Below are 16,878 nucleotides of genomic sequence, written 5' to 3'. Positions count from 1 at the left end.
ATATTCTGCCTAAAGCATCCTTGATTATAGCAACTCGAGGTTTGAATTTGTTCTTCAGTTCCTTGAGATTAAGAAATGCTGAGCGAGTTCGGCCCTTTTGATTTTATGACCTAACTCCTCGCACATTTCATTGTAATATTTTACTTTGTCATCCTGCACTGTCTTTTGAAATCTTCTATTCAGCTCTTTAGTATCTTGAATTCTTTCTTCCGCTTTGGCTTCTTTGTGCTCCAGTGCAATATTCAGAGTCTCTTCTGACACCCATTTTGGTCTTTTCTTCCTCTTCTGTCTTTGCAGTGATTGTTTGCACTCTTCCTGGATGATACCCTTGATATCCTCCCACAGCTCACCTGTTCTTTGCTCATTAGTGTTCAAGGCCTCAAACCTGTTCCTGAGATGGTTCTGAAATTCAGGTTGTTGTTATTAAGTGCTGTTGAGTCATAGGGACTCATAGCAACCCTATGAAGGAGAGTCCTCAATGCTTGGGTGTCTTTCATTTTCTCTCTAGAGTTTCTGGAGGCAAGCTATTATGGAAGTGGATGCTACTCCTCCTTCCAAGCTTGTTTAAATCGGGGAGCTCCGCCCCACTTAAATATGTATATGTAACCTTTATGGGGACAATCTCCCAGCAGTACTTTTCCCCCCATAACATCTAATCAACAGCTAATTCAATACTGAAGGCAGTGACTGAGTGGAGCTGTACTGTAAAAAGAATCAATATGAGGAGGTTGGTCTCACAGGCACAGGGCCGTTTTCATGCTAATGCCTTTCCTAATTTTCTATTTAATTCAATAAAAACAGGAAACACTAGCATCTCTAGTTACAGAGTTCTGGTTGGCCTTTATCATAATCTGTATTTAGCATAGCAAAGATTCATAGCAAAGTAAAAACATAATTAATACTAGAGGCTTTACCAAAATAACATGTGAGTCATTCAGCATTGTTTATAGGATTGTATTCAATAAATACTAAATGTCTCATTTTCACTTCTACCTGTGTTTGCTGCCAGATCTGTCTTCTAAACGTTTCTTAAGTTTAAATCTTCATATGCATGTTGTTGTTGTGTACAGTAGAGTCAGAATAGACCCATAGCTAAACATCTGGTGGGTTTTCGGAGGCCATGAAGGACAGGAGGAGACTGCCCATCCTTCTTCAGCAGAGCAGCTGGTGGTCTTAAACCATGTGCCTTCAGGATTACAGCGCAGCTACTCGCCACTAGGCCACCAGGGCTCTCTCTTCTTCTGCATACTATTAATAATTTATATAAATATCAAATAGATGGATAAATGAACACTTGAGAAAAGGGGTAGGATAATTACTTTTTAACATTAAAGTAAATTTTTTTTATTTTTTATTTAAAACTCAGAAAGTTCATTGTCTTTGATTTGGAACTGATCCATTGATGACCCCCACCCCCACCCCAGTGGGTTTTCAAGGTAGTAAATGGCACGGGAGGAGACTGTCCTTTCTTTCACTGAGCCTCTTTGGTGGATTCACGCTGTCAGGGAGGCATCACCTTTGGGTTTAATAGTGCCAAATACCCAAGGAGCTCCAGAGTTCTCACATACTGAATATCTTTACAAAACTTTTATTTTGTCTAAAACTTTAGGGCAAAATTCTTTAAATGCCTTGATATTCCCTATTCTTGGTGCCTCTATATATGATGAATTTAATAAGTGAATGGTAACTGAATTTATTATTTGTTACTGGCGTGGATCTCAACTGCCAATCAAAGAAATGAAGGTTGGAGTGTACCCAGAGGTGATTCAAAAGAAAAGTCTACAGAGTAACTTCTGAAAAGTCAAACATAAAACTTCTCATGTATCACAGTTCTCCTGTGGCATCCAGGGGAAGGACTGAGTCAGAAATGTCTCAATGACATCTGGCTTTACCAATTATTATACTTAAATAACAAATTACCATATGGTTATCTTGTATAAATTGCTTGATTTATTTTTCTCAACTTAAAATAGAAAATGGTGTAGAAAAGGGTGGCTGGTAGGGAGAAAGGTAGTTAATGAAGTCATATGAAACAGCTAGGTTATTAGTTTCATTACCTTTTGAACTTCTGAAGTTGATATTACCCCAAATAATCAATGTCTCAGATCAAGGATTCATAGAGCTGGAACCTTCTGATGCCCTCAGCACCCACAAAACAAGCATTAATTGTTACAGATGGTTATTAGCAAAATGAGAGCAAGAGAGGAAGACCCTGAATGAGATGGATTGACGCAGTAACTGTGGTGATGGAGTTAGGTGTGTCAGAGATGGTGAGGCTGGTTCAAGATAGCGCAAGTTTCAGACCCGTTTAAAGAGGATCGCTTCGAGTCATACGTGACTTGACAACACATAAAAACAACAGCATTCAGCAATAAGAAAGGTAAAAGTGCTAATGCTATGAAAATTGCTACCACTTTTTGTTTATTCAAATCCTGTGTGTAAAACCAGAGAGGAGACTCATGAATATGTTTTTAATAATAGAGTTAATTCTAAGTTATATGAATTTCATCTCAATGAAAAATTTTTAACTGGAAAGAAAACAATAAAAATGTAAAAAAGAAAATATCTTCTAATGCTCATTTTCCATCAGAAACATGAAAGAATTGTTAAAACGAGTATGATAAATATGGTGTTGCCTAGTGGAAGATTTAAACAACTCTGGCATTTGCAAAATTGCAGTGCTAAGTTTCATGCATATCAAGTCTTATGTAAAAATTTCATAAAATGCTCTAAAAATGGGAGGTAATATCCAAAGATGCATCAGATCCAAGTCATGGTATTTTCAATGGCTTCCCATGCATCTGAAAGTTGGACAATGAATAAGGATGAAGGAAGAAGAGTCGATGCCTTTTAACTGTGGTGTTGGAGAAGGGTACTGAGTATCTCATGGACTAAAAGAATAACCAAATCAGTGTGGAAAAATGCAACCAGGATGCTCCTTAGAGGCAAGGATAGTGAAACTTTGTCTCAGGTGCTTTGGGTATGTTGTCAGAAGAGGCCAACCCTTGGAAAAAGACAGCATGTTGGGAAAGGTGTAGAATCAGAGAAAGAGAGGAAGATCCTTAACATTATGGATTGGCACAGGGACTGCAATAACTAGCTGGACCGTATCAGAGAGCGCAAGGTTAAGAGCTGTTGTTCGATGGGTCACTGTGAGTTGCACTTGACTTAATGGCATCTAACAGCAACAAAACAACAGAAGCCAAATACTGTAGGCCTGCGACATTCAGCCCTATTTCATACACGAGAGCTATATGCATTTCAACAGGAATTTTTAAATTCATGAATACTAATCTTTAATGGTTTTTTGTCCCCCCCCCCAACTTTTGATTTCCAACAAACCTCATCCCAAATTCCTAAGTGGTCACAGCAACCCCTATTATGACCAATATAAAATTACCCCTTTGATAAAACATCAGTCTCTGGCCATTACTTTCCTGGCCTTTCCTGCTATACTGATGAGAATAAACTCAAAGATTATAAATGTGCATCAGTCAAAGACTCCATTCAGCTCTCATTTTCTTCTTAGCTCTTTAGCAAAGATCCCACTTCAGAGACTGAACCTCTCAGCTGGGGCATTTCAGTCAGTGTCCGCTATTACGATTCTGGCCTTAACACCCACTACTCGATACTGCTCTAGCAAATGATCCCAATAAGCCCAGCCCCCAAAACATACTTTCTAGAAAGAGGGAAGAACTAAGACACTTATTATCTGCAGGGGGACATCAACACATTTTACTGAGCGGAGCTTTAATAAGTTTGAGCATTTTTTATTTTTCCCAAAGAGAAAATAAAAATGCTAATGTGCATATTCTTCATGAAAAGCTCTGTTCAGAGAGAAAGTGTGGTTCAATGAGAAGGTATCACACTGATTGTGATTCAGAGTTCCACCTTTCCCATCCTACTAGTGTCACCCAGGACCAGCCACTCAATCTGTCAAGGTCTCAGTGATGTCACTGGCAAAACAGGGTTGATGCTATGTAGCTCTGTGCATAGGTGCCAGAGAGCTAACTGCACTCTTTACTGGTTCCTCACAGACTTCAGTGCTATAGTAGAGAAGCAAAATCCAGATGGTGAGGAAAATCAGTGCAAGTGGGTGGCTTATTGGTTTGGTTATGTAACATACACAGACATCCGCTTTCAGCCCACACGGTGCAACATGACCAGATTCACCTTCTGACTGCAACACGCAGAAATTGATGAAAACATGATTATTACATCCTAACAGATGCAACTGTTAGAAATCAGAAAATAAAGAGGAGTGATGTTTGAGAGTCAGGAATGAAATAAATTGAGCGCTATCATCCCAAACTTAATGCCTGGAAAGTTGCCCTGGAGAGAGGGACACTCAAAGACATAACCTGACTGAGTTAAAGCGAAGGAAGAAAATCTGGGAAGATCCAGGGAGCAAGAGTTCACAAGAGAGGGCAGGAGAAGGCTTCAGAGAAACAGTACTCAGGTACGTGCAGCCGGCTGCCCTTGAAAAGGCACTATAGTCACGGTCGGTGTACACACGTAAAGGACACCACAGGAGCCTGGGGAACGAACCACCAAAACGAATTATATTTAACAGTGCCAGGCATTCACAAGAGGTCAGGAACAGCAAACCGCCAAGAAACACAGCTGTTGTTATGTGCTGCCAAGCTAACCATGATTCACAGCGATCCTATGAACAATGGATCTGAACTCGCCCCTATCCTGTGCCATCCTCATCATCTCTGATATATCTGAGTCCATTGCTGTAGTTACTGTGTCAATCCAAAAGGGTTTTCCTCTTTTGTTGACTTCCACCTGTTCGAGCATGATATGCTTTTCCAAGGACTGGCCATGCCAAGTAACATATTCAAAGTATTTAAGTGGAAGTTTCACCATCCTTGCCTCTAAGGAGTCCCATGGCTCTTCCTTCGCCACATAAACAACATAAGACCCAAAAAGGCATTCCCATTCCTTAACTGCACGATTTACAGCCTTGAAAAGCCTACTAGAGGGTCAATTATGAGTCAGTTCTGACTGGACGACTGAGTTTTTTGAGTTTCCACTTACTTAAGGAATGATTTGAGAGAAAGAGATCACACTTTGAATTCTGATACACACACAAAACAAAACTGAAAAGAATCTGTTTTCAAGTATTTAACTGCATTCTAGAACAGAGCTTAAAATTATGTAAAGCAATATAAAAATATCCAGCATTCAACTAGGTAATATTCATCATGTGCAACTAAAAAACTAAAACTTACTGTCAACACATTAGAATAGACACATGGTGGATCCTCCAGTGGGTTTTCTGAGGCTGTGAATTGTACATGAGGAGTCTGACCATCTTTTTCCAGAGCTAATGTTGGATTTGAACCACCAGAGAGGTTAAACTTTTGGGTAAACGGCTCGACTCAGTAAGGATTATGGCAGCAGAGCTCCTTACACAATGCTTGTTGCTGTTAAGTGCTGCTGTGAGTTGAGCATGACTCACAGTGACCCCATGAACAAAAGGTCCGAACCCTGCTCAGTCCTGTGCCATCCTCACACTTTCTGACACACAGGAGCCCATTGCAGCAGTCACAATGTCAACCCAAATGGTCAACAGTCTTCCTCTCCTTTGCAGACCCTTCATCATGTCCCTCCTCCAAAGAATAGCCTTTCCTAGCAATATGCCTAGAATATGTGAAGAAAAGACTCATCATTCTTGCCTCCAAAGAGCACTATGACTGTGGACTTAAGCAAGATAAAATCATTGACAATTTCAATCTTTCCTTCATCTTAACATGATGTTGCCTATTGTTCCAGTAGTGAGAATTTCTGTTTTCCTGTTGTTGAGATGTAATCCATATTGAAAGCTGCAGCCTTTGATCTTCTGCAGCAAGTTCTTCAGGTCTTCTTTACTTAAAGCAAGCAAGGTTGTGTAGACTGTTTAGCTCAGGTTGTTGAAGAGTCTTCCTTCAATTCTGATGCCATACTCTTTTTCATAAAGTCCAGTTCCTTGAGTGATTTGTTCAGCATACAAATTAAACAGAGATGGAGAGAAGGATATAGCCCTGATGCAATTCCCAAATCGGAACTGTTATTGTTAAGTGCTGTAGAGTCGTAGACGATCCATAGCGACCCCAAGAATGAAAGTCTTGAACACAAAACTTAAATATTTTCTCCAAGTTCATAGGGTTTCCGGAAAAAAATCAAACTAAGAAATCAAACGATGAATTGCATTAGGAAAATCTGTTGTTAGGGACCTCCCGAGAGAGCTGATGAGCAAAGATGTCAGATGCCCCTGATACAGTCCATGAGCTTCACAATTACTTGCTATGCATCAGAGAGCTGGACAATGACTAGGGATGACAGAAGAATTGATGCTTTTGAGTTGTGGTGCTGGAAAAGAGTACTGAACATACCATGCACTGCTAAGAGAACTAACATGTATGTACTGGAGAGGGTGAAAGCAAGTTGCTTCTTGGAGGCAAAGATTTTGAGGTTTTAGCTGACATACTTTTGGCATACTACCAGGGATCAGTCCTTGGAGAAGGAGATCATGCTTGGATGGGTACAGAAACAGTGAAAAAGAGAAAAGTCCTGGATGAGATGGATTGACACAGTAACTGGGGTAATGTGGGTAGGTGTGTCAGGGGCAGTGAGATAGGCTTAGGATAGAGCAGGGTTCAGAGCTATTGTGCATAGGGTCATTATGAGTTGTGGTTGAGTTGACAGCACAAAACAATAAGAGTGTTCTCTTACTGTTTTCAGACAGCCGCTTCTTGATATAGGAATAGATTTTGTATAAGCAAAATTAGATGTTCTAGAATTCCCATTCTTCTCAATGTTAGCCATAATTTGTATGATCTATACAGTCAAATGGCTTTCATAGTCAACAAAGCACAAATAGATATTCTTTGCTTTCAGTCAGGTTACATTTGACATCAGCAGTAATATTCCAGGTGCCACGATCTCTTCTAAATCTAGCTTTTACTTCTGGCAGTTCTCTGTCCAGTACTATTCTGGCCATTTTTGGATGATCTTTGCTTGCAAGTGATCCTAATGATATTGTTTGATAATTTCCAGGATGGCAATGTCCTTGAGGATGACTCAGGCTCTAGTCATGCCACTCTTCGTCTGGATGTCCCTGGTGAAGATGATAATACTGCCTGGATGGACTGGTGTCCAATGTGCTACTTGCCAGCACAGATGCTATTCACAAATATAAATCACAGAATCCTCCTTTTGCTCTTGAGGCCAGAGTGTGTTGCAAAAGCCACAACTAAAAAACTAGTTTTTTTTTAGTAGAGGCTTTCTAAATCTAGGGCTTTCCAGTTTTTGAGGGGACAATCCAGGGGTGAATTCACAGGAATGCTATGAAATTTTCTGTCCCATAGCACAATTCAATGTTTTTGTCTACCTTGATGATTTTGAAAGATCCATCCTCTCAAATTATCCCAGCTTTCAGCATCAAAATATTGCCATGTAGTCAATGTGCTAGTTCATTCAAGGAAAAGAACTGTGCCAGGTGGAAGAGACTAGAGGACAGCTTAGCTGGTCTAGAGGTAAGAAGCTTGGTTTTCTTGACACTGAGATGCAATTCATACCACAGGATGCACTCCTTGATCTTCTGCATCAAGTGCTTCAAGTCCTCCTCCGATTCTGCCAAGTATGGTTGTGACATCTGCGTAATTCAGGTTACTGATGAGTCCCCCTCCAATCCTGAGGCTTAATTAGTAAACAGATAATATGCATATAATAAGATGGGTGAAGGAAAAAACAATTTCTAATAATAGGATGATCAGTGTTATGCTGATAACCAAAAGGTAAAGATAGTTGTGGTTTGTCATTGAGTCGGCACTAATTCATAGCACATTTTCAAAGGAGATTGCCTTCAGTGCCACTGACGGATTCAAAAAATCACATGCCATTGAAGAGTGGGCTCTTCCACTACATTTCTCCAGCCAACCATGCAAATTTAGTATGGAATTTAGAACCTGAGTTGCGGTAAATATGTCTGTCTTTGTCTCACTCCTTGATTTTGAAAAATAGCCATTAACTGACATAAGATATTAGTAAATGAGAACACAAAGTTTTATAAATTTCTTCTATAGGTTCAATACATAGTGAGATATAAGGGATAAGGAGAAATGTGGGACTCCCAGAGATGTTCAAATATAATATGTGAAAGAAAAAGCAGGCAGGTGTGCAAAGTTTAAACACTGGAGACAGAAGAGTAAATATAAGAAAAAAAATTTTTAAATATGAACAGAGATCAATACTGTGAGGTAACTTCATACAGGCTATACTGTTTTTATATTAACCCTGAAAGAAAGAGTTCACAAAAAATTTTTTCCACATGCTCAAAGTTTTTCCAAAACTAATGAAAATGAATCTATAAATCCAAGAAGTTTAATGAACTCAAAGAACACATAAAGAAAACTAAACAATGGTGAATCACAATGAAATTGCTCAAAATCACTAATAAAGAGAAATCTCAAAAGACATAGACATACTAAGAAATATCAATAAATAAAAGAGAGGGGAAATCTCAATTCAGAATTCTATATCCTGCAAAAATATCACTATAAAATAAAGTTGAAATAAGGACCTTCTAAGACCTGTAAACAATGCCTGAAACCAAGATATCTAATGTCTGACAGAATTTCTCACCAGCAGACATTTTCTATAAGAAATGTGAAAAGAAGTCCCTAGACATAAGGAAAGGTAGAATACAGAGAATGAACACATGTAGTAACTACACAGAGAAACATTTGAGATTTGTGCTCTATTATTTTTTTTAAAAAATTTCTATGATTTTGTGAGAAGGCAATGTAGTCTGAAAAAAAAGTTAAGGGAAAGGAAAAAAAGAAAAAAGAAAAGTTTAAGGAAAGAAAGTGGAAAGACTCTTTTAGAAGATTCTTATCCTAAATGTGAAGTTGTCTAATAAAACTTGAAAAGGAAATAACAGAAGTGTTTGACCATAAAACTCAAACTCATTGGCATCAGGTCATAGCTTACCCTTCACTGGGTTCTCTGAGGGCATATACTGCAAAGGAGGAGACCATCCATCTTTCTCCTATGGAGTTCATGGTGGATTTGAACCCCAGAAAAACATGGCGGTGGATTAGCAGTACAATTTGCAATATAGATTATGTCACTATATATAATCTCTAAAACCACCACTAAAATTACAGTTAGTAGAGGAGATAAAAAAGAATTCAAAATTGTTTCATTAAGTCCAAAAGATGGCACATAAAGAGAACACAGAAAACAACAAAGATGATAGATTTAGACATTACCAGTTTAACAATCTAATTAAATGCAAATGATCTCCCTAATTAAAAGACAGCTACTGTCAGATTGGATTAACACTAAAAAAGGACCTAAATGCATGCTGCTGGCATGACATGTGCTTCAAATAAAAATACAAATAATTAAGAGAAAGAAGATTTTTTAAAAAAATAGGATAATTGTTTTAATGTAACTTTTTTTTTTTTTAAATTGGAGTAGCACTATTCACATTACACAAAGCAGATGTCAAAACAGAACATATTATCAGGGTTAAAAGAGGTCAATTCATAACAAGGGACACGTAATCTCTGAGCATTTTTGCACATAATATCTGAGCTTCAAAACACATAAAAGTAAAAATGGAAAGCACTGCATGGAAAAACAAACAAATGAATAATTGTAGCTGTAGATTTTAATAACTCTCTTTGTGACAGGTCTGTCCTGGAAAGGGTAAAACCAGGCTGCTCCTTGCGGGTAAGGATTTTGAAGCTTCATCTCATAAAACTTTGGGCATGTGGCCAGGAAGGACCAGTCCCTAAAGACAGTGCAAGAGAAGAAAACCCTGGATGAGATGGATTGATTCAGTGACTGGGGAAATGGGGGTATGGAGATAATGAAAATGGCTCATGATAGAGCAGGGTTTAGAACTGTTGTACACAGGGTCACGAAGAGTTGCAAGCAACTTGACAGCACATAACAACAATAAAAAACACAGAACAAGTATTCAAGCATACACTTGCAGAATGTTCAAAGTAAATTGCCCCGCTGAGCCTTACTGAGCACATCTTTATTTGTCTTTTCTTGGTAAGCTTTTCTGGATATTGATTAAACTGTTCTCTCTCTCTCTCTCTTTTTTTTTTAATTGAACTGTAAAATAATCCTCCTCACCACACTAGGGGTTTTCCCCGAGAATATAGCCCCTGCCCTGGGAGCAGGAAATCCACACTGTAGTTGTTGGTGGGCCACTAAAAACCATTAAAACTCAGCCATGTCTCAATTTTTCTAGATCTCTGTTACATCACTTACATGAGGACAAGAATGAGTTCTCAAAGAAGGGCTTCTCAAAGTCCTCCCAGATTTCCTCAACTTCAATTCTCCAAATCATAATGATGCTAAGAACATCAAGTCAGGAGTCCCTGGGAGACATATTGGGACATCTCTGTGGAAGGATTTGTCTGTGATACTGACACAGCCTAGTGAGGGAGCTGTCCTGTGATCCTTCACCTTTGCAGGTGGAATGGATATAAGTTGGGACCAGTGAATGAGCTCACAGCATTTCTCTTAATTTCTCCTTTATGGCTCTCAGTACCCAGAACTCCTGGTCCCACTATCTTTACTGTGAAGTAACTGTACTGTGAAGCCTGGTGAGACATACCCGTGGAGGAACGGCCTGCAGGGCTGTGATGTAGTTCTCCAGAGCCAGGCGGCGGCGGTCGTTGAGCATGGCTTCCACTCGGGCCATGTGTGTCTCCACCAATTGCTGTCTCTCATTGGCAGCCTCCTGCTCTAGAGACTCCACTTTCTCCTGGAAATGCTGAAGGTTATAAAGACACATATTACTGGAGAACTAAACAAGCAGGATGAGACAGCACATTCTAGGTTTTTAAAACATATTTCATTTTCTCCAAATGATTAAAAGTATGCTAAAAACTAAGTCAGACCATTCTAACATCTTGCTGGACTAATTAAAGCTGTCATGGTTATACTCAATTTGTTACTAGGAAGCAGTGTTGGAACGGTGTCTGGACACTATTATGACTAAGATAAAGTAACCCTGGGGTACACTAGTTAAGAACATGGCTGCTAACTAAAACATTGGCAGTTCAAACCCATCCAATGGTATCCAAACATAGAGATTCGTGCATTTCCTGCATAGCAAATAGGTTTGCTTTACCTGGATGACTGCCTTCTTATCAGCTTTGGGCAAGTTCTTTGCTTGACGTTCTGCCTCTTCCCATTCTCTCATGACCTACAAAATAAAAAAAAATAAAAATAAAAAAATCTTAATTTAAAATCATCATTTCTCCCTTCAACTTCAGATTTCATGAGATTAGATAGAACTTTATTTTTTTCTTTAACTATTAAAAAAAGCCCAAGTACAATATTCTATTATTTTTAAAATTTTAATTTTAACAAACTTTTACAGAAAAGTTAGATTTTCATTCATTCATTTTTGCACATTTTACCCCCATATTCTATTTTACTTGCAGCATCAAGATAGATGGAGAAGAGGCTGAGGTTGTTAAGAATTTCAACTTGCTTGTCTCTATAATCAACACTCCTAACACTGCCAGTCAGGAAATCAAAAGATGAGTTGTACTGGGAAAATCTGCTGTCTAGGACCTCTCCAGAGTACTGAGAAGCAGCAATGTCAATCTAGAGACGAAGGTGCGTCTGATTCAGGCCATGGTTCATAGTTTACAGAGGCATGTTATTTAGGAAGTGGATGCCACTCCTGCTTCCAAATATAGTATCAGAAATACAACACATTAAATATTTATAGCAGAATTATGGCAAATAGGGAAAAAAAGGTCCTTTCTTTTAGTTGTTTTTAAAAAAAGGCTGAAAATTATGTCAGTTCATATGAGCAAATGTCAACTATTTATTATTACTTTTTAAAACAAAGCCTTAATTTTAAATTGAATACAAAGGTCTTGGTTGCTTATGAGAGAAGTTAAACAGCTTTCAAACACTGTCTACTTGAAATGGTATGGAGGAGAAAAGCAAATGTAATATTTGATACATATGTGTGTGTGTATGTGCACACAAGCAGCAAGTACAATGCCAGGATGAAACACAATAATAAAAGTAAACAGGTAATCTGTTTGGAGACACTTTAAGCCCCATTCCTTTATGAACTAAATTCTTTTTTTTTTTAATTCGGATAAATCTCAGTCATTAACAATCACTACTCCAATTACTTTCAGTAATGCCAAGAATATCCACTTTGCACAATTTAAGATTCTAAAGTAGCAAAAGTAGTATTTTTAGCATGAAATGGTAATCTAGTACCCAGACAGCAAAAATTATTTTGCAGCAAAATAAAGCCTTCCTCCTCTTGACCCTACTGCTCTCTAGGATTTCATTCAATGATCAAAATTCAAAGAGAAAAAGCTTAAGCTGTACATGTTATTGTAAGAAAATGATACTAAATTCTTATAATTATCATGTGTGGCTGTCTATTCTTGTTCAAGTGTTCTGCTGACAGTAAAGCAGGGTTCAAGTGAAACTCAAAACTTGAACTAGGTAAAAAAGGACTTGAAATACATCTTGGAAGGAATACAACCAAAACAATCTTCAAAAGTAAAGACGGTAAGACTTTGTCTTGCCTACTTGGAACATGTCATCAGAAAGGACAACTTAGTAAAAAAGAAAGCTATGTTCGGTAAAATGGAGTATCATTCAAAATGGGAAAAAAAGGTTCAGTAAGATGAACAGACACATAAATCACAACCATGGGCTCAAACAAGACAAAATCATGAAGATTCAGAGGACCAGCTGACATTTCACTATAAAAATCGCAATGAGTCAGAGCTGATGTAATGGTAATTAACAACATCTCTAAAATACTGATTATTTTCCCCCTTCTAGTATCCCCTCCCATATCAAAAGAAAAAGAGGCTTACAGTAATTCACTAATGATAGATATTTATGAAGTAATACATAATCAAATAACTATATGGATTCTAATCGCCATTCTATTGTTCTTAGCTTTCAATCTTGGTGGCTTTGTGATAAGGAGTTGTGCTGCCAATCCAATGGCAGTTGGTTTGAATCCACTAGAAGCTACATGGAAGAAAAACAGACAGTCTCCTCCTGTGTGATTTATAGCATCTGAAAACCTCCTAGTGCATCAGCTATGAGTCAGTTCTGACTCCATGACATATAATAACAATAATGTAACACACAAGATTATCATGCTCATGCTACTTTAGAGAAATTATGGGAAAAGTAAAACGGAAACAGTGTCCTAAAAAACGTTATCAAAAATAGCCTCCAACTCATAAGTAGACTGGCATCAATGGCCTGCTGCCATGAGCAAGAAGAGAGAACACAAGAAAAGCACTGTCTTGGATGCTCCAGTGTGGGCAAGAGGGCGTGAGCTATCTTTCCTCTGTGGATGAAACAAGCATTGTAATAGAAACACTTTCATTTCCTGCTTTGAAAATGATCAGTGGCCACCCTCTGTAAACTCAATAGGCAAAGGTTTTCAAAATCAGCTTGAAACAGAAGCCACATGTCTTATCAGAGTATGAAACACGATATTCTGTACTGCACTTTTATTTGTTCAGAACCTGGACTTTCAACTTTGAGCTGGGGGACTCCTTAAATAACTGCTGTCCTTATTGTCATGATAGCTACTCCATATAAGAGAACTGTCCCACAAGGTTTTCTTGGCTACACTCACATGGGAACGGGCCGCCAAGTCATTCTTTTGCAGAGATGCTGGGGTTAGTTCCAACCACATTTTGATTGGAAGCTGAATGATTAACCATTTGTGCCACTAGAGTGTTTAATCAAATAATTAAGGAGATTAACTTAGTTAATGAATAGAAAATAGTATTGTTAAAATCCATGTTTGTTTTCAAGAAGATAAACACTATATAACTTTGAGAAAGGGTTTTTTTATCTCCTCACCAAAAGAAGATAAACACTAAATAACTTTGAGAAAGGGGATTTCTTATCCCCTCACCAACACAAATAAAACAACTGACCCACATAAATCAAAGTACTGCTGCTGGGTCAGAGCAGACTCATGGCTGACCCTCCAATGGGTTTCCGAGGCTATAAATTACATAGGAGAAGACTGTTCATCATTCTTCCCAAGAGCATACACCCTTCCTCTACAGATTCAATACCTCCCTTTGCCTAGTAGCTTCTACTGAGGCACAATAACAACATTATTGACTACCTTGTACACACAGCTTCTCTTATTTGATTCCTGAAGCAGACTCTGAGATTAGGCATCACCACACCACCATCTGATAGATGACATTAAGTTACTTGTTAGTGTGCATGAAGGCAAGGAATGGAGAGGAAACAAAACCAAAATCTAGCTGGCTCTAAAGATCATATTTATGTTTCCAAAGGTCTAGGTCACATCACAAAGTGAAAATTTCAATAGGTGTGCTAAGTGTAGTGGTACGAGGTGATAAAAGAAAGGTTTGTTCATGAGTCTCTGGATAGTACAAATGATTGATGTACTTGTTTGTTACACGAAAGGTTAGAGGTTGGAGTCCACCTGAGTATCTCAATAAAAAGGACTGTTGAGTGATCGCTTTAGCAGGACATATATTGCAACTGGAACAACCAGAGAAGATTAGCATGGTCCCTGCACAAGTATCTCACACACACACACACACACACACACACACACACACACACACGAGAGAAAAATTAAAAAACAAAAAAAGAAAAAAAGGACTGCTGATCTATTTCTGAAGTGATACAGCCATTGAAATCTCCGTGGAGCATAGTTTTATTTTAATATACACTGGGCAGCCAAGAGTTTTAATATCAGTTTGACAGACAATATGGATGCTTATCTTAAAAACAACACATTCAGAATAAGGGCATTTGGAGGACTTCATTTTAAAGATATATCAAACTGCTAAAGACCTAAGTAATTTGAGTGCTTATAAACTGTTCAGATGCTTATTTATATTTGGTAAATGCTATTTCCAATATAGCAAAAGAACAGAAGGCTATAAGTTTAGAGCTATTATGAGTCTCAAAACAAACAAGCAAACAAAAATTTAACTCAATATTTTTAACACACACACAAGAAAATACGACAATTAGAAACAAGTTTCTTCTAAATTTAAAATTCTCACTCTGAAACACTGCAGTTCCTCTATGAAGGCTTATAAAGTACTTTTTCATCACATGCACAAAGCGATCACTACCGTCTGAATTTATGGACGTGGCTGTTTCATGCAGAGAAAACGACAAACTCTTACGGAGAGATTTAGGGGGCAGACAAGTTCAAAGTCAAACCATCCCCAAAATTCAGCAACACAGATTATAAAGATAAATGCCTTCCATTCCTAAGACCCCTGGGTAAGGCCCAGACAGTGCACTATGATCCAGGACAGACTCCTCTGTTATCTCAGATATATTTAATGAGTAAAGCATAAAACATCGAAACTCACATAAAGTAAGTCATGGGTTAAACAGACACGCTAATATTTAATTAAAGCATTATTCCAGGGAGATCTATGCTATAGAGTATTAACAGGATCAAAGTGACTAAGATATATGAGGGGAGAAAATCTGAGCTATGCATGTTTTTCACAGTAATGACTATGTGCCAAGGAAAGAAATGTAAATTTGCCAAGGTGTCTTATATGAATTTCCATAAACGGAAAGGATTTGGAGAGATGAGACATATATATCAAAACATCAGTAGTCAAAGAAGAGGGCAAAGATCTAAAGGAAAGACATAAGCAGTGACTGTTTTCCCACTCTGAGGATCACTGGGCGCGGGGTAGGGCGGATCAGGCTTGAGTGAGATCTGACAGTGCAAGCGTGGAAGTCCATTTACAGAAGGAACCATGTCAGGAGCAAAGGGAAGCTCACAATGCACTTAGCAGATGCTGAGGGCTGGCCAAACCAGAACCGCAGAGTGAGGCTAGCAGCAGTTGAGAGCTGGGGAGGGGAGGGGCTGGAGTACAGGCAGGACTAGTGTACCCTTCAAATGCCAGGTTAAAGACTCAGAGTTAATTCTGCATATTTTATTATAATTATTCATTTGATTAGTACTAGATTTGGCCAGCCATAGGATACTTCTGATAGCTTCAGAAATAGGAGTGATATAGGATTAACGTTCAAAGGTAATCCCTCTAGGGGAAACAAACAGGGAGCACAATCAATCCTCCTTCTCTTTAACAGGGACCATTAGCCTGCAACTTTCCTAATGAAAAATCTTCTTTTCCCAAAGAACTGACTTCATACAAAAAACCTCACTGTTCCACAGTAGCTTGCTTTCCAGTTGAACTAGCTTTTAAGTTTGTCACAGGTAACAATTAGAATTGCACATCGCATTCTAGAGCCAAGTATAATGTGAATGGGAGTGTGTCTAATTTTATTAAAGAAGATCAGGCATCACAGCTACTTATCTTCAAAAGAAAAAAAAACAAAACCTGCTCTGCCTTTCTCGACAGATTACTATTGTCTATTAAAGACTTATTATCATCTCAGAAAATAAATGGCAGATTAAGTCACAAATCCTTTCTAATGTTTACCATGATGCCTTTAATTATGTTTTGCTAAATATGGGAACAATTAGCCATAGTTTCTGATATTTAGCACAGAAGATGATCACCAAAGTGAACAGCAGATTTTAAGCTACACTTATCTTCAGTTTTTTATATTTCCATAAACCGAACCAGCATTCCCTATTTTTCATTTTTAATCCACTCTTCAGTACATAGACTAAAATTGGAGCAATGACTAGCAAGTAATAAGTGTGGATTAATGATGAATCTTAGGAAAGGCTAAAATCCTCACTATTACCTAAAACACCTAAGGAGCTCATATGGCTTAATGGTAAGGAACTGTGCTGTCAACCCAAAGGCAGGTAGTTCAAATCCACCAGCTGCTCCCTGGTAGAAAGATGAACAATCT

General features: G+C 38.2%; 1 protein-coding gene across 8 annotated transcripts in view; it reads right to left on the bottom strand.

Moving 5' to 3' along the window:
• The window catches only part of APP (amyloid beta (A4) precursor protein), a 361,031-nt gene that overhangs the window by 97,464 nt on the left and 246,689 nt on the right, over window positions 1–16,878 (bottom strand). For all 8 annotated transcript variants that reach the window (XM_006896028.1, XM_006896029.1, XM_006896030.1 and 5 more), the window contains 2 exons: window positions 11,147–11,221; window positions 10,628–10,786 (listed from right to left, as the gene is read on the bottom strand). In XM_006896028.1, coding sequence (XP_006896090.1) covers window positions 10,628–10,786; window positions 11,147–11,221 — 234 coding nt within the window. The remainder of the gene's footprint in view (window positions 1–10,627; window positions 10,787–11,146; window positions 11,222–16,878) is intronic.

The sequence above is a fragment of the Elephantulus edwardii genome, unplaced genomic scaffold (assembly GCF_000299155.1).
Source record: "Elephantulus edwardii isolate Elephantulus edwardi_28Jun2011 unplaced genomic scaffold, EleEdw1.0 scaffold00180, whole genome shotgun sequence".
Taxonomy (NCBI): domain Eukaryota; kingdom Metazoa; phylum Chordata; class Mammalia; order Macroscelidea; family Macroscelididae; genus Elephantulus; species Elephantulus edwardii.
Note: the sequence above shows the minus strand (reverse complement) of the source record. Positions and strands in the feature narration are given on the sequence as shown.